This window comes from Poecilia reticulata, chromosome 18, assembly GCF_904066995.2.
Source record: "Poecilia reticulata chromosome 18, P_reticulata-male-v2, whole genome shotgun sequence".
Classification (NCBI taxonomy): domain Eukaryota; kingdom Metazoa; phylum Chordata; class Actinopteri; order Cyprinodontiformes; family Poeciliidae; genus Poecilia; species Poecilia reticulata.
The window spans coordinates 1,817,051-1,835,047 of record NC_088847.1 but is presented as its reverse complement, the minus strand read 5'-3'; the positions used below and the strand labels follow the sequence as shown (position 1 = coordinate 1,835,047).

The following is a 17,997-nucleotide window of genomic DNA, read 5'->3' as shown; positions in this document are numbered from 1 at the left end:
CACTTTATACATAATGCTGTAGAGATGAAGTGGTCAGTGTAGGTGATCAATAGTGATCAGAAATGTTTTGTAGATTTCAGATTTCTGATTGTTGCAAAGCTGTTGATACCAGGTGATAACTGTAAAATGATCATATTCTGAAAATATCTTCTCTCCTTCCTGCTCTGAGTGGTTATTAATGTTATGTTAAGAGGTGGGGTTATGTCACACTGTGTGCATGTGTGAGCGAGATTAGTTGCAGTAAAACAAAGATCTTTGATTGGAGAAGGAATAATGTTTCAGAAATATTTGATGATTGAAATAGCTACTGAAGAAATTTTTGTTGGTGTATCAAAAATCGTCTCACAAAAAAACACATTAAGTAAAGTATTTCTCTTATCAGTCTTGAAAATCAATCTGTCAGCCAGAGGTCAAGTCAACCTAGAATTCGGGGATGTTCTAGATGGCTGAGGAGGGGCCACCATGATGGTTCTTGGAGGTACCATTCTTTGGATTCAGAAGCAAAGTGATAGTGCTCAATAAGCTGGATTGGTCTTTACTGCAGGTGCACAGGGATAAAACAAAAAGCTTACAGGAAGGTTTGGCGGCCAGCAAATACCAATTGTTTTCTTCTTTTGTCTGAAAAGTCACTAAATATAGCAACAAAGTCACAAAGTTAGCAACAGTGGAGTGACTGTTGTTAACTGTAGATATCCAGACGTGACCTGGTGATGTCAGTGAGTCTCTCTCATGGCAGAGCAAAAGAGGACAGCAGAGAAACCAGTTTATAAGATCATTTTCTCATGTAAGTATCGTTCAATTGCAGATCACCCAAAATTGATCTGCAAAATTAGGGAGATTGGAGGCCGATTTATTGGCCAGCCAGTATATCAGTGTACCCTTAAAAATACAGTCTGCTGTTTGTGTGTCAAAGGTGTTCCAGAACAGAGAAGACATGCACTGAATTATTCTAAACATAAGCAAGAGTGTGTTCTAAAGAGCATTAGTTGACATATATGGACATCATAAGAGTTTCATAGAGATTTCATTTTGACAATCACAGTGTATCAATCATTTTAGTTTTGTCCTAATTCAGTTTCAGTTTTGTTTCTTTGTGTAGCTTCAGTTCATAACAAGCAAGGGTAAATTTAATCCAATCATCCAAAGATTCTAAGTCAGTGAATCCTTTCTGAAATGATCCCAGTAATGAAACCATGCAGTGAAGTTCTCAAGTCATGATTAAACCTTTTGCCCACATCTTGGTCAGAGTGTAATATGTCTGCAAATAGGTGGACTTTTTTTAGTCTTTGAAATGCTATGTTAGTGATTACTAAAACAACGGCCTCTGTGTTCATCCCCTGGAGAATGCAGATCATTCACTTAATTCTGATATTTCAGAAAAGTCTTTAGACATTTCCTAATTCATTAAGTCATTAAGTTCTGTGCTGTGGTGGCACTGACCAGGTCACTGATGCCCAGCAGTAGGTGTCTTCTCAATGCATCTTTAGCAGTTGTCCTCAGCCTAGCCGTCTGGGTTCTATCTTTAGCTGCACAAGTTGACGATGGATGAGAAGCTGGTTCCCTGTGGCTGATCTTAGTAGTGTTTCTCTCCTTAGCCTTTGAGACCTTCCTGACATCGCTGGTGAAGCATGAGATGAGCCAGATGCCACGAGGAGTGTATTTCTCTGCTCTGAGAGGAGGTGGCCTGCGTTCAGACCAAGGGAAAACTGTCGCAGCGATCCCAGCGTTCATGCTCAAGACTTATGAGAAAAATAAGCAGCCTGGACTGAAGCCCGGACTAGCAGGTGATTAAAGTCTTCCTTATTGTTGGTGTTGCTTCTTCTGCTAGATGTTAGCTTTGTGGTAAAGTGCAGAAAGCTGAAGGTGTTCAAGGACAGAGAAGCAGCAGTGAGGCGTGCAGCAGGAGTGACAGCTGGATTCATGATGGTGTGTGATTACAATGCATCTAGAAGCACCTGGAGAGGTGGAAGTAGCCCTGGAAAAAAGGAGGAAACAGAAGCTGGACAGATGTACATGTATGAAGGAGGGGGGACTAGTGAATCAGTAATGTGAAGATGTACTGAAGTTCAAGTATCAACCATCTAAACCTGGGTGTCAAATAGAGGTGGGCAATATGGACTTTTATCATGATATTTTGGGGTACTATTATGATAATGATAAAAAAAATAATAATGATGAAAAAACTATTTGTTATAGTTTTGTTAGCATTCATAGTGTCACAAACACACAAAAAATTCCCAATTTAAATTGGCTTCTTCCAGATAAAGAAGTGTGATTTATATAGCTAATCTGCTCACAGTAACTTTAATCATATTTTCAATTGACTGATATTTGTGGAACACTGGAGTCAATAGCATAAATAACATTTCCAATAATGTCTAACACCATTAAGTCGCATTAATCAAGACAATGATAAATTTAAATTCTTATCATAATAAGAAATTTTCATGGTAAATGCCCACCCCTAGCGTCAAACTCATTTTCTTTTCAGGCCACATGGATTTGTTTTGATTAATAAAAAATGTTTAAACACATAACTTTCATTTTGAAGGTTCTGTTTATATGACTTTGTAGATTCTACAGGGTCACTATAATTGATTAGTGGACCGGATTTGGCCTGCGGGCCTTCAGTTTGACACGTGGGATCTAAAGCCACAGCGAGTGCAGAAAAGAGAACACATTAACAAGCGAGTGAGGGAGGATATGCAGAGGGTTGGTGTGGGTGTCCATGTCATTGATGTCTTTTAAAGGTACAATATAGCTCCGTATAGATGCATGTTTGAATATCACAAGTCACAATGCAGGTTAGTGCAGTCAGCTTTCTGCTGATGCACATTAAATCCATGTTCTGTTGATAAACCAGATTTCTTTGTGAAAAGATAAGTTGCATTCCATATGGCTTCATGTTTTCTTGAGCTGTTTTAAGGACACAGCTTTGGTTTCCACTGATAATAACGTAAATTCAACCTTTCAATAGGAAAGAATGATAATAATTGCATATATAGTTGAATGTTGCACTGATCAACATGGTGTTTTGTGCTGTGAGGGCCTGTTCCAACCGTGTAGCCAAAATAAACCTCCCCACCGTTGGCGTTGTGTTTCAGCTGGATTGCTGTTCTGCTACGAGCTCCCTGTGCAGACGGACCGCAGCGGGAAGCCCATCGACCGCTTCCTGGTCACCAGGAGCCACAGCTACCAGCAGACCCTGACGGCCCTCATTCACGAAGTACAAACCCCTCGCCTCCTCTGATCACCCCTGCCGCTTGGTTTGGCTAAAACAGAAACACCACTGCTGGTTCTGTCTGCAGGTGAACATCCAGCTGTCAGAGTGGCACCGTGCTTTGCTGCTGCCCCAGGCCTGGAGGGGGTTCATGGGCCAGGCGTTCAGTGCCCTTCTGCAGGTCGGAGCTTTGCTTCCTTTGGTCTTCTTTTTTCCCGCTTTATATACAGACTGGATGTTCTGAAATCATCCACTCTGTATATAAAGTGAGATACAGTCATACAGAAGACATGAAGCTGGGTCTGGGTCTGTATGCAGGGCCGCCGCGCTGATCTGGAAATGCAGCAGAAACAAGGCAAAGGGGATCCACAGCAGCTGCAGTATGAACAGCACTGCGCCTGGTTGTGGTGAGAATCACTCACACCTTCATCCACTTCACTATCTGGCATGATGTCACGTTGGGTCATAAACTGGAGTAACTGGGTAACACAAGTTCATGATGGTGTTACTCAGTTACACCATCTTGATGTTACTGAGTAGCATGATGATGTTACCAGTGATGTTTTCTTTTAGTCTTTGTCAGTGAAACGTTTCCATTTTTAACATGACGAACCTCAACCTGCTGGATAACACGTGGAGAAATACAGTGCCTCTCCAAAGTAGGGCTGTCCCAAAACAACTTTTTCACTCCTGATAGAATATTGTGGTTTTGAGTATTGGCCGCAGGGGTGAAAGGGTGAAAAGTGATGACGGTTCTAGGGGCCCTGACCAGCAAGGGGGCCTCCACAATTAAATGTTTTATATTTTGTTCATATACATAAAATAAAAAAAATCGCCGTCCTGTCAGATACAAAATTAATCATATTGTATTTTCAAAGATTGTTTTTAGCAGTAAAAATGTAATGTTACCCCTCTCAGACCAAAAAAACACACATCCGTTTTTTCCCTGAACTCCCCCCTGAATCTGCATGAAATGGTTTGTTCCTGCTTGGAGCGCTTAACAGTGCCGTATGCAGCTACAGTCAGTAGAAGCTGCAGCTGAATACAACGGCGACTGTGGCAGTTACTATGCTGCTAAGAAAAGTTATAAAATCAGGTTTTCAAAAACAAAATAGAGAGAGGGAGAGAGAAAGAAAGAAAAAGGCAAGAGTGTTAATTTATAAGCCTCTCCAGTGGTGTTTTTCTCCACTAGAGGTGGGTAGTCTGTGTGAGTTTAGCTACAGACTACTATTTGCCTCAGTTTCACTAACATTTAATGAATTAAGGAAAAAAATGACCAACATATTCATATATTTAACTTGTTCCCTGTACTTTTTACCACTTAACACATGAGTCAGTCAGCAGCAGCTCTAACCACCGTCCCTCCTGATCCGTCCTCTCCTGAGTGAAATTACAGCTTCAGTATGTAACTTTTATATAAATATTTTTTTCACATATTTTTAAAAACTGTCATTATGTTGTGACAGTATGGTATGAGAGGTAATCTGTGAAAAATCTATTTCCTCTACTTTCTCCCAGGGTTCTCTAGAAACCTTGGGGTTGAGCAGTAGAGTTTTAGTGCTGTCAATCACAATCTCATGTGGTGCTGCTCATCCTTCCTCCCTCTCGATTTGTGCCGTGCTGCATCTAGCATAGCACAGAGCTGTGTAGATTCAAACTGTGAATGCTCAGTTTAGTTAGCATTGCTACCAGTGATGGCAGATAAACGTTTTTTTGTAATCATAAGTTGTTTCTCCCCCATTAGCCACATTTAGCAGTGAGGAAATGAAGCTAATTGACAGCGCTAAGAGCGTCCTACTAGTTCTGATTGGTTGTTTTGGTCAGAATGGTGCATTATGATTCATTTCTGTACATTTTCTTACTTGTTCATAAAAATTCCTACTGACTGTTCGTGTGTGATATATTGACACAAAAACATCTACAACTTACTACAAGGAGTGAAGCGGTCCACTCCTGCTATTTACATACGTGAGATGTCCCAAACACACAGCTGCTTCGCTGTTGGCTTGTTGGCAAAATATGTTAATTCAATGTTGAATTGGCATCATGTGCTATCTGGGTACAGAACAGAATCACAACTCAATGTTGTCAACACATAGTGCTTAAGTTAAAACGTGATTAACCCTCACCTAAAATGGGGTGTGCTGTGGTGGCGCAGGGGTTGGTTAAGCACAACCCACATATGGAGACCTTAGTCGCAGCTGTCGCAGGTTCGATTCCCAGCCTTGCCAACCTTTGCTGCATGACTTCCCCCTTTCTTGTCAAGAAGAAGGGAAAGGAGGTGTGAAAAACAGCTTACATTGATTGAACATTTAGATCACGAGTTCTTTCCCAAACCTTGTCCTCAAGGCAAACTGACCTGCGTGTTTTGTGAAAAACAGCTTACATTGATTGAACATTTAGATCACGAGTTCTTTCCCAAACCTTGTCCTCAAGGCAAACTGACCTGCGTGTTTTCAGTTCAGCAAAACCCCGTTAATCAGACGTCAATTTAAATCATGTGTGCTGAATTAGGGAAATGCCTAAAACTAGTAGGGCTTGGAGGATCAGTGCTGAAACACCCTGGATTCGATGTTGGCATTTCAATCAATGGATATCGACAATAAATCAACATTGATTCAATGACACATTTTCAACGTTAGTTAATTGGCTAGAATTGAATGGTTGTTTGATGGTTGATCCAGCTTCTGTCATTGACCTCAATTATAAATTCAACCTTTGTGATCATAATTCAACATTGAATGAACATCTTTTGCAAACAAGCCAACAGCGAAGCAGCTGTGTGGTTGGGGCATCCCACTCATGTAAATGGTGGGGGTGGACCGCTCCACTCCTTGTAGTAAGTTGTAGATGTTTTTATGTCAATATATCGCACGCAAACAGTCTGTTATGAACAATTCTCACTGATAGTCGGTGATAGTTGGTGCTGAAAGGAATCAGCACCGACTATCCTCTACAGTGCTTAATTTAAAACGTGATAACCCCCGATCACTAATAAAATGCTCTGACCCAGAGCTAGGATGAGGTGGAGAGGAGGGGAACGCAAAACAACATACATTGAATCAACATTAATCAGATGTTGATCAGACATCCGCATTTCAGTCATTAGATTTCAACGACAAAACAACATTGATTCAATGACACAGTTTCACTTGGCTAGAGGTGGATGGTTGTTTGATGGTTGATCCACCATCCTTTGTCGACTTCAACCAAAAATCAACCATTAATTGACTTCGGCATTTCAGTCATCAGATTTCAACGACAAAACAACATTGATTCAATGACACAGTTTCAACGGTTTGATTGGATGGTTGTTTGATGGTTGATCCACCATCATTTGTCGACTTCAACCAAAAATCAACAGTTCTAACTATAATTCAACATTGATTTAACATCGTGTGCTATCTGGGTTGCTACCACAGTTGATAAACCGGGTAATTTTTCAGCTATCCATCATTAACGTGACACAAGGTTATTCATTCAGTCAGGGCTTGATGCTTACACTAGCTATATGCATTGCAGGTAGATTGTAGTTGTGACACAACATTATTTTGTACTAAAGCTTTGTCACACGGCAAGATTTGCTCCTGCTACGTGGCTGGACACACGAACCGATCGAATCTGTTGTACTTTTATTGCCTCGTGTGTGGTCACAGAAGTTTTGAAAACCGGCCAACAATCCTAAAATCGTGCCGTGTGAACCGACTTAAGATTCACAAGTTCTACTCCTCTCGTCTCGACCACTGCCCTAACCTCTCTGACTCTGGTTGCTATGGTAACGTTTACACATCCCTTCAAAATAAGATACAGATGTGCCACAAAAACAAACATTTCACTTTCATGAAAAGTTTAACTCACGATAACAACAAATGAATGGGAGCCCTGAGCTTGTTTCTCTGAAACAAGACAGTCCTATCTGGGAAACAATGACACCCGAAGTGTCGCTTATGCAGAGGGTGGTTGGTCTGTAATGGCGAGGCAGTTTGAAGCTTGATTAGCGAGCCGGTGCATATTATGCGGAGCGAACTTGGTACTTCAGACTCACCTACCAGTTCAGGATAAATCCATTCTTCTGTCTGGTCTTTTTCCCCTTTTCCAAAGAAACTTTCCAAAGACATCTGTTTCTTACTCATTGTGGGCTCAATGTTGGCGTGCAAGACGTAACCGAGAGAATCTGGTTAAAGGGTTTTCAAAATAAAAGATCCTCCAGACTCAGATAATACATAAAACGAAAATGTTTATTTCTTGTGCGGCCTGATACCAATTAGTCCACGGACCGGTACCAGACCACGGCCCGGTGGTTGGGGACGACTGCTCTAGAGAACACCCAGCAAATCCCATCCAGAACTGATGTAAAATTTATAAATTAAAGCCCGTCAAAATAAGACGCTTTTATTTTTAAGTTACCGTACCAGTCAGTCAATTAATCAAACTGTGAATCAGTCAGTCAGTCTTCAAGTTCTCTCCCTCTGACACAGAAAAACTTCTCCATGCCTTTGTCTCCCCCAGACTGGACTACTGCAACACACTTCTCAGTGGGATTCCTAGTAAGAGCCTGCAGAGGATCCAATACATCCAAAACTCTGCAGCTAGGATCCTGATGAGAGTGCACAAACATGACCACATCACTTCCATCCTCCACTTTCTCCACTGGCTTCCCATTTCCACCAGGATGGAATTTAAGATTTCCCTCCTCACAAACCAATGCATCTACGGAGAAGACCCCAACAATCTCATAGAATTGCTTAACCCACAAAACACAACTCACTCACTCTGCTCCACCCACTCAAACCTTCTCCACATACCCAAAACCAAACAGAGGACCATGGGAGATAGGGCCTTCTCTGCTGTCGCTCCACGTCTATGAACTGTCCCAAAACAACTTTTTCACTCCAAATACGATTCTCTGAGGGAACCACAATCCACTGACTGCTTTAGAAAAGGGCTTAGTTTGTTTTGATCTCTTTTATTTATTAATTTATGTAATTATTTTATTATCCATTATAATTACTTGGTTTGTTTTTGTCCTTTGCGATGTAAAGGTATAAACACTGTGTTTAATGCTTTATGTGAATTCAACACAGCAGAAAAAGGAAATAAAATGTCTCATAGACAAATGGAACCTGAGAGGTTTAATGCAGAACTCTAACAATCTGATTCCTCTATTGTGTTTAGGGCCAGAGATCAGCTGACGGACATCATCAAAACTGCTACAAAGTGAGTTATATGCTGCTGCTGCAGCATATGAGTTTACCCAGATGTATTGAGACATGTCTTAATGGTGGATGGTCTTGTCTGCTCCCCAGGGACAGTCCTGTTGTACAGGGCAACTCCATCTTGGCTCTGAGTGGGCTGGCTGCTGTTGTTGCTAAGTATGAGAACAACCTTCCCACCGACAGCAGCGGCGGCATGGGGGTGAGGCTGCTTCATTGTTTCTGCTTTTACATAAGGCTGAAAGCTACAATTTCCTCCACCGATACTGACCTGTGGTTTTTCTTTACCATGGCGAGCTGAAACTGAGTCGGACTTTGATAGTACAAACTCTGTGTGATCTCTGCAGGCTGGCCCAGAGTTTGTGCCTACTGCCAACTGGATGTCCATGGTCCTGGACACGTTGCTCAGCATCATCAGCAGCTGCTACAAAGCCAAGGGGCAGCTGTTTCCATGGTTCCTGCACGTGAGTTTCATGTCAGAACTTTTTTTTTCTTTAGTTACATTTAGGTTAGGGGTCCACCAATTGCATTTTCTGACCGATCAATCACAGCCTGACCTACCGATTTTGAGTTTGGTCACTACTGATGTCTTTTATCTGAAAAGACACTAAATATAACAACAAAGTTGATGAGTTGACAACAGTGAAGTTATTATTGTTAACTATGCATGTGCAATAGGGCTGGATAATATTGCTGAAAAGCAAATCCCAATATAAGGGTTTGATCAATGGATATTTTGTGCTTAAACATGTTTTTGTTTTTAAATATCAGAAGTACTGCCAAACTGGTGTGATCTTTCCTGTTTTATCCATAATTTTCTCTCCACGCTGTTTTTTATTTTTGATCAGTTATGAAATCTCAAAGGAAGACCAGGTATCGAACTGGCAATCCACCGATTGCAGGGGAAACTCCTACACCCGACGCCACCATCATTATGAGAGAGTTTGATTAAATTATGTATTTGGGATTGTTTAATTTTAGGCCGACCATAGATTTGTCATACATTTAGAGAACTGTATGGTAGGCCCTGCTGCTTGGACGAAGGTGAAGTTAGGTAAAGGACGATTCCACCTAATTTTTCACTACCGTCAACGTCTTTAATTTACCAAAATGATGTGGCCAATTTTACTAAGGGAAAACCACACCTCCTGGTATCTTACCGTATTTTAAGAAATACCGGCAGCTGTAGTTGACAGACATTTACCATATTTTAGAAAATACTATAAAATAATGGAAGTTTTGGTCGACAGAACTTTACTGTATTTTATCAAATACGGTAAAATACTGACAGCCAGTATTTAACTGAAATTTTGCAGTGGAATTTCGGCAACCCCAGCTGTAAAACAAACCGTAAAACAAAAAACATTTTTACCTGTAATTTTTTTAACGGTGGAATTCTGGCAACCCCAACTGCCGGAGTTTTACCGTAAAACAAAAACATATTTTACCCGTAATTGTTTTTTACGGTGGAATTTCGGCAGCCCCTGATGCCGGCGTTTCACCGTAAAACAAAAAACATTTTTATCTGTAGTTATTTTTACAGTGGAATTCTGGCAACCCCAGCTGCCAGAGTTTTACCGTAAAACAAAAAACATATTTTACCCGTAATTGTTTTTTACAGTGGAATTTCGGCAAGCCCAGCTGCCGGCGTTTCACTGTAAAACAAAAAACATTTTTACCTGTAATTTTTTTTATGGTTGAATTCTGGCAACCCCAGCTGCCGGAGTTTTATCATAAAACAAAAAACATATTTTACCCGCAATTGTTTTTACGGGTAAAAACTTGTCCGCTCGTCCCCAGCGGTCGTACTCTGGGGAGAACACGGCCAGTGCCATTGCCCGCTCCTGTGCCAGCCTGGCTCTGTCCCTGCTCGTCCCAGTTCTGGTGATGTGGCAGAGGGACGCTCTGGTCCAGGTCCTCTCAGCTCTGCAGGCCGGCTTGCCGGACGCCTCCTCTGCAGATGATTCCCAGGCTGTCCAGTTCCACTCGGGCCTGGCAGTGGGCATGGTTCTCTCCAGCCTGCACCACCAGAGCCTCAGGTACTGGCTCTGAGAAGAGTTCCCAGTTAAACACATGAATGCAACCACTGATCAGTCTGTCTCTGTTGTTCAGCGATGTCTCTGCCCAGGATGACACAGATGTCCTGTCCAAGTATCTGGATGCTCTGGAAGGTTGCTGCTTCAACCCTAACCTGGAATACAAGTTAGTGGTCTGGTGCAGACCTGTCCATAGGACATTCACCAGCAGTAAAATACTAGAAAAAGAAGCATTTTAGGATTCAGTAGATCAGTTTTTCTCCTCAGTATTTTCATGGACAGAAGCTTGAGCGTTTGTTACTCTGAGCTGCAGACGGAGGGCTTCAGTTTGTGTTGGATTTCACAAGTAACTAGAGCATTTTTCTGCTTCCTGTTCCTCAGCACTGGCTGCGTGCTAGGCCTGGGCCTGGTGCTGTCAGCGCTCTGCAGCAGTGGACGGGTGGAGCAGCAGGTTCATGTCAGCAGAACCCTGGACAAGCTGCTGGACAAGCTGCAAGACAGTAGTGGACAGGGACGCATGCTGCAGGAGGTACATGTTTCCCTCACTGATCCAGTCATAACACTGGCTCTGTTTATTGTCTTCTACATTAAAATACTTAAGAAGAACCCATCAGTTTATTGTTATAAGTATTTATCAGCCCCCGTGAGCAATGGTTGACCTGATCTGTTCCTCCAGGTCCTGTCTTACTCTGTGGCCTGTGTGAGCGTGTCGGCCTTCAGCTGGGGGCTGATCCATGCTGCCAAGGCCGAGGAGGTCCTGAATGCATTGCAAACTCTGACTGAGGAGAGCCAGCAGGTCAGCAAGCCTCACTTCCTGTCAGGGCTGTTGAGTTGTCTGGGATTTATTATTAACTGGTAGAAGGTGCCTTTTTTGGATTGCCAGAATATTTTTAAGGTTAAAGCTTAATGTTCTTCTCATGCAAGTGTCGACCGATCACTGATCTCCCAAAATTATGGAAATGAGGGTTGATTATCGGCTGGCCAATTTATTGGTGCACCCCAACTTTATTTTAATTTCATTTATACTGCACTTTATTCTTATCTAATCAAAGTCATAACCATAGGTTAAAAACAGATAGGACGTTGAGCTAGTGTACCGTATTTTCTTGACTATAAGGCACACCGGATTATAAGACGCATGCTAAAACATTCGGTCAACAAAAAAAAAGGTAACGGAAACAAAACGGTAAGTTTAGTTGAACTTTATTTGACTGTAACAATACACTCACGTTATTTTTTATTCTTCCACAAATTCATCAAAGTCCTTCTCTTCTGTATCTGAATTGAACAGCTGGGCAATTTCGCCATCAAACATGCCAGGTTCCCTCTCATCACTGTCGGAGTCAGTCTCGTTGCCAGGTGGCTGTTCAGCAATGATGCCGGCTTTCGCGAAAGCTCGGACAACAGTGGATGCCTGGGCAGATACATTAGCCTAGGCATCCACAATCCATGATGGCGTAACTTGCCCGGCGCCGCCTCCCCATCTTAGTAAACGTGTTTTCGCAGTCTGTCAACCATCACTCCCACGCCGCTCGCAAGTTCTTTTTGCATGCCCTGTTTACACCAAAGTCCAGCGATTGGAGTTATTTTGTTAATCCTCCCGGAATGACGGCAAACTCTGAATTAGATTGCTTCACTTCCTTTTTCACAGTAGCAGTGAGATGGGCACGCATGGAGTCGCAGATGAACAAGGACGGTGATGCGTGGAAAAACCTATCTGGTTTTTACCGGAGGTGTATACTGCAGAACTAGGACAATAATTTTCTGACTGGTTTATTGCTGCTGGCGTACATACTTTACGTATTACGAAATGTCTTCTGGTTTATCGCTGCCAGCGTACATACTGTACACTTTACGTCTCTGTGTCAGGGACATATTTTGGAATTCAGTGCACACATAAAGCGCACCAGATTATAAGGCGCACTGCTGATTTTTGAGAAAATGTAAGGCTTTTAGGTGCGCCTTATAGTCCGGAAAATACGGTACATAGAAAGTGTTATTTTGAGGCGTTCTGATGCTTCTCCACCGTCTTCAGACTCCAGGCTTCTCATTGGCTCTCGGGCTGGTGGTTCACGGCCTATCAGTGTCCGGCCACGGGAAAGCAGAGAACGTTCACCCTCGCCTGCTGGCTGCTTGGATCAAAATCCTGCTGGCTGAGGTACAACACATGAATCGCCATCTATTCCTCATATCGCACTCTGATCAGACCTGCAGCTGCAAGATCTACATTCTGGTTTGGTCCAATTAAAGTCATGCAGACCTTGTCTTTGTATTTCAGGGAAGTCCCACCATGCAGCGGCTGGCTGCTGCCAACGGGCTGGTGGCTTTAGTGGGGTCAGAGAGCTGCCTGATTCAGGTAGGAGCTGAGAGCCAGTCATGAGCCACCTGAAGGCAGCAGGTGAGTGCAGCTCTTCACCAGGAATAGTCACTGTTGTGTTTTCACAGTACCAGAATGAATTGGAGCTTTCCGTCCAGCAGCAGAATAGACTCAATGAGGTCATCCGTGCTATAACCCAGGTAACAACTACATTCTTCTTAGCATGCTTATTAACATCCAGATTGGCTATGAAATATGGGTGCACCCATAAATCGGCCTTGATTTCTTTAATTTTGCGAGATCAGTGACCAGTCTCTGCTTAATGAGAATATCACTTCCACCTCTTTTTAATGGCAATAAAGAGTTAGTTTAACTGATGGTATGAAGTTAGCTTTAATATAAATCTTTAAAGTTGTTCTTGTTACAACTCCACTTTCTTTCCCACTGACACCACCACCGTCAAACTAAAATACAACATAAGCTTAAATGAGATGGTGTAATGAGTACAATAACAATATAGGTAACACTTTAGTTGAAGGGGTGTGCATAAGACTGACATGACACTGTCATAAACATTACATAACACCTGTCATGAACATCAAGAAGTATTTATGAATGTTTACGACAGTTGTCATGAAGTGTCATTCGGTAAATAATGACACTTTTAATGCAAAGTTGCTCTAAAAGTTGCATTAAAAGTCCATTAAAAGTGCCAACTTTGCATGATTTTGTAAATTATGATAATTTAATGCAAAGTTGGCATTTTTAATGGACTTTCAATGCAACTTTTAGAGCAACTTTGCATTAAAAGTGTCATTATTCACCGGATGACACTACATGACAACTGTTATAAACATTCATAAATACTTCTTTATGTTCATGACAGGTTTTATGTCATGTTTTTAACAGTGTCATGTCAGTCTTATGCACGCCCCTTAAAATAAAGTGTTACCACGACATAAAATTGATATGAAAACATATACACATACCTAGCTAGTTGCCCCTTCTTTAGAGGAAGAAATTAGGTCAAACAAATTCTTTAAATTTAAATAGCCTTTTCTGCAGTCATGCTTCCATACTACATGCATCTTTTTTCTGGTGTCCAGCAAGCATGCTGAATTCCTCTTCATACTTAAAATCTTTCAAAATAAATGTCATAATAACAAAAATATGCAAAATAAAACATAAACTAAAATTGTGGCTGTAAAAGAGAACCTGATCTAATCTACATCTGAAAATTAGCCAATATCCTTTTTTGCTACCCCATTGTGTCCAGTTTTGCGACTTTGTGGCTACATTTAGTAACTTTTCAGACAAAACAAAAATCAGACTGGACACTCCAAAGCTCTGTGATTGGCCAGAATATTACTAAATATTATCTCCTCTTGGTTTAGTGTCAGTAACTATTTACTTTTTCCTCTACATTAATGTCCATCATGTCGGAGAACAGCACATTGTTTCTTTTTCTTTGTTGCAGGTCATCACCTTCTCTGGAGCCATGGGGCTGCAGGCTAACAGCGCCTGTCTGATTGGCCATCTGCACCTGGCCCACATGTCCACCAGCCACAGTCACACCGCAGGTACACCAAGCTGTTTCATGCTTCAGATCATTGGCGTTTCTAGTCCTAAAACTGTACCTCAGCACCCCTGAATAGGATTGCCACCCATCCCGTAAAATACTGAGCCATCTCATTTTTGGCCATTAAATGTTCAGTATTGAACCGATACATAACTGTCCGATAGACATGCCTATCATACACACATCAACACTAAGTGTAACAATAATGACCAAAATAAAACACAGGAAATATTAAAGTCACCTAAATTGTCGTGGTGGGAGCTAAAGGACCCCCTGAACACTACGGACCGACGCTGAAAGTTACGATTGCCTAGAGATGGACACTACGCAGCTGTGGTGAGCTGCTATTCACCCGTGTCTTTTTAAAACATCCTCTACCTGATTCCATGTCCTTAGAAGCAAAAACGCTTTCAAAAATACTGACATGAGTGAAAAGATGCGCATTATAAGCTGAACAATTTCAGTTAGAATGGATAATGTACATCGATCGACAAAACAAATTTGTCCTTTGTGGCTCAGTGTGCTGCTGTATGATAGACAGAATGGATCAGGAGAGGAACTACAGATCCATTAGAAAAAGACATCAGTGTCTCTTCATCCTCGATCATCTCCTGAGGCTCATATGGTACAGAACATTTTGCTATGATTGATTAAGTTTCTTACTGTGATTTTAGTTGACTATTGTGGTTTGATTATTTGCTTAGGATGTTGAGTTTGGATGATATTTAATAAATAATAGCATTAATCAAAATAAGTGGCCATTTAAAGAACAAATCATACTAGTAGATTAACAGTAGGCCTGTCACGATAACAAATTTTGCTGGACGATTAATTGTCTAAAGAAATTATTGCGATAAACGATAATATTGTTTCAAGACCTTTTGGCACGGATTTAATGGAAATGACTAATAATACATGCGATTTCCTGACATTTATTTTCAAAATAATACGTAACACTGGAACTGATAAAGTAAATAAGCAAAACAACCAAAATAATAACAAAAATAACAAAAATAAAATGGATTCTCAGTCTCCATTAACAAAAAACTTACTTGAATAAAAACTAAACAACATAAAGCCAAAGTGGAAATAAATACTGCATTCAACCAAAAGAGTGAAGATTATGAAGTCTGTATTGCCCTTCAGTAATCTCTAGATTTAAATAGAGAAAACCGGCGCATCCAACAACCTAATGCAATAGTTCACACTACACCATTTTTTGCCCCTATTTTCCCCTTATGACAATCTTAGATCGTTGGCCGATCTAACCGATCATCCTGCGGTGTGTGGTGGGTTACGGTAGATCGTCGTGGCCGCTCCGATCTAAATCAGGGGTTTTTCCCGACTGGGAGCTTAACGCTGAATGTGACAGGTAGCCAATCAGAAAACACGGATTCTCCTCTGCGCTTTCTGTGGGGAAATTACGGATGGGAATCCCAAACAGCTGCAACGGCTCAGCCCGAAGTCCAGCGGACATCGGAGATGATATGTGGAAACAACATTAATATTTATTTAACGTTTCGAGCGAAGAATATAGAAATGACAAGGGGAGGAGTTGGAGCCAAATTACTACTGCAGTTGATGAACCCGGTAGGTTTTCAGCTGTTCTTCGTTAACGTAACATAAATAGGTTATAATTATTTTCATTCAGCTAGGACAGTGGTCCCCAAACTTTTTCCTGTGAGGGCCACTTGACTTTTCCCTTCTTTGGTGGGGGGCCGGAGTCAGTTTGTAACAGAAAAAGTGCGACAGCTGCCCAAGTACCAATATGTTGGTGATCACGTCTGTGAAGCTCTGCCAGCTGCTGCCTTGTTCGAGAGACCTGAGCTGTCCAAAGGCGTCTAGTGCTGCAGAGCTGAAAAGTTCCTCTGGAACTACAGGCTGGGCCTGGTGGGTTCTCCTACAAGGCTCAGTAAGTAGCGATTGCGACAACCAGATCTGGTGGCGAGTGTGGACCAGTGTGGAGAGTGTGCGTCCAAGCTCCTTCATCATGTAGGCCTTTGTCATAAGAGCAAAGCTTCATCAGGTAGAATAATAAGAGCCGGCATCTGCCCCAAGCCAACCCTGGGTGCCTCCTACATGGCCGCCAGGGCCCTGCGATCCGTTGTCAGACGTGAAAAACGCCTTGGTGTCTGACCAGCAGGCATGAAGTTCCCGTATATATATTTCCCTAGGGAGGAAACACAAAAGCAGCCTTTGATCTTCTGCGCCTAAAGAAAGGTGCTAGAAGCTGCAGGTTGGGCCTGAGTAACACCAATCTAGAAACGGGCAAGGGCCGTTCGAATTGTGGCTGTCACAGACTCCCCCATATCCTCCTGGGACAATGGAGTCAGACCCAGAAGCCCCGGAGCCCAGTTCCGGAAGATCCTCACAGAAATTTGTACCACAGGATGCCACCGAAATAGCATTGTCATCATTGACTGATGCTTCATCCTGCTCGGATGGGAGAACCACGTCGCGGCCTTCATTTGGGCTAGCTCAATAGTGAGGTGATCTACTCTTGTGGACAACCTCCCTGCATCGGTCCGTCTGGCTCGCTTCGCAGGCACCGAAGGTGCAGCCACAGTAGGCTGTTTGCAGCCTACTGCAAACAGCGGTGCGGCGGACTGTGTGGCGCCGCGCCGCCCACTTGGTAGGCTGCTCCAGCACAGCCAACCGATCTAGCCTGGCCAACCGGGGCATGCGTTATCCGACAACACCTCCCTGAGATGTTCCACACCGAGACAGGAGATGCACAAGTCAGGGAAGTCATCGGACTGAAGCGGAGTCAGACAGGTCGAGCAGCATAAATTATCCAGCATCATACTGCTGAACAGCGTGATTAGTCCGCCAACAACCAGAAGTCAACACGAGCAGAAACGCCACTGGTGAGTTAGATAATTAACGGCAACGTAAGATAGACTCAGCGTGAGCAGAAAGCCACTGGTGACTGAGACAGATTTAAACAGACGAACTTGGTGTGAGTAGAAACGCTACAGATGAGTCAGATAAACAACGGCAGAACCAGTGGCGGAGCCAGAGGGGAGGCCAGTGCCCCCCCTGTCATCTGATTGCCCCCCTCCCCAGTACCCCCCCCCCTGACGATTGACATGTAACAGCACCAGGTTATTCCTGTACATTATTTGGAATCATTCTAAGTCAATCTAATATCTAAAGAAGAAAAACTATAATAAATATATGAAAAGAAAATGTATAAAACTTTATATAAGTCCATGTGATAACATAAATAAATAGATTTTTATCAGGCGCGATACCAGCCTCCTATATAACTCATAAAAACTAGCTGAAATTGTTCTCCTGGGTGTTTCCGTTATGCTGCGCTGTGGTGCAACTCAAAGGCTAAAGCACTGGTGGTGATGGTAAAACACCAATAAGTTATTTTGAGATCACATAAGCCACGCCCCCTTAGAACAGGAAGTGTCATGTTTTATTGTGATCGGTCCCTATCTGACCTCTTTAACGTAATCAACATGAAACTGTGTCCACAAACAGAAGACATGTTGGTGTGTTATGGTTTCCAACGCTGTTTGTTTTGGATGCAGCAGGTGTGCGTGGCAGCGTGGCGAATATACCTGTAGCTCCGTGTCCATACGTTTGGCTCTGTATTCCACAATTTTTAGTCCAGCTGTACC

At 42.4% G+C, this 17,997-nt stretch overlaps 1 protein-coding gene across 3 annotated transcripts in view; it reads left to right on the top strand.

Moving 5' to 3' along the window:
- Positions 1-17,997, top strand: part of focad (focadhesin) — an 87,022-nt gene that overhangs the window by 36,703 nt on the left and 32,322 nt on the right. For all 3 annotated transcript variants that reach the window (XM_008434902.3, XM_008434901.3, XM_081599401.1), the window contains exons 20-34: positions 1,596-1,784; positions 3,105-3,226; positions 3,309-3,401; positions 3,539-3,627; positions 8,396-8,437; positions 8,527-8,635; positions 8,781-8,897; positions 10,234-10,472; positions 10,546-10,635; positions 10,851-10,998; positions 11,146-11,265; positions 12,505-12,627; positions 12,748-12,825; positions 12,915-12,986; positions 14,264-14,366. In XM_008434902.3, the coding sequence (XP_008433124.2) occupies positions 1,596-1,784; positions 3,105-3,226; positions 3,309-3,401; positions 3,539-3,627; positions 8,396-8,437; positions 8,527-8,635; positions 8,781-8,897; positions 10,234-10,472; positions 10,546-10,635; positions 10,851-10,998; positions 11,146-11,265; positions 12,505-12,627; positions 12,748-12,825; positions 12,915-12,986; positions 14,264-14,366 (1,734 nt within the window). The remainder of the gene's footprint in view (positions 1-1,595; positions 1,785-3,104; positions 3,227-3,308; positions 3,402-3,538; positions 3,628-8,395; positions 8,438-8,526; positions 8,636-8,780; positions 8,898-10,233; positions 10,473-10,545; positions 10,636-10,850; positions 10,999-11,145; positions 11,266-12,504; positions 12,628-12,747; positions 12,826-12,914; positions 12,987-14,263; positions 14,367-17,997) is intronic.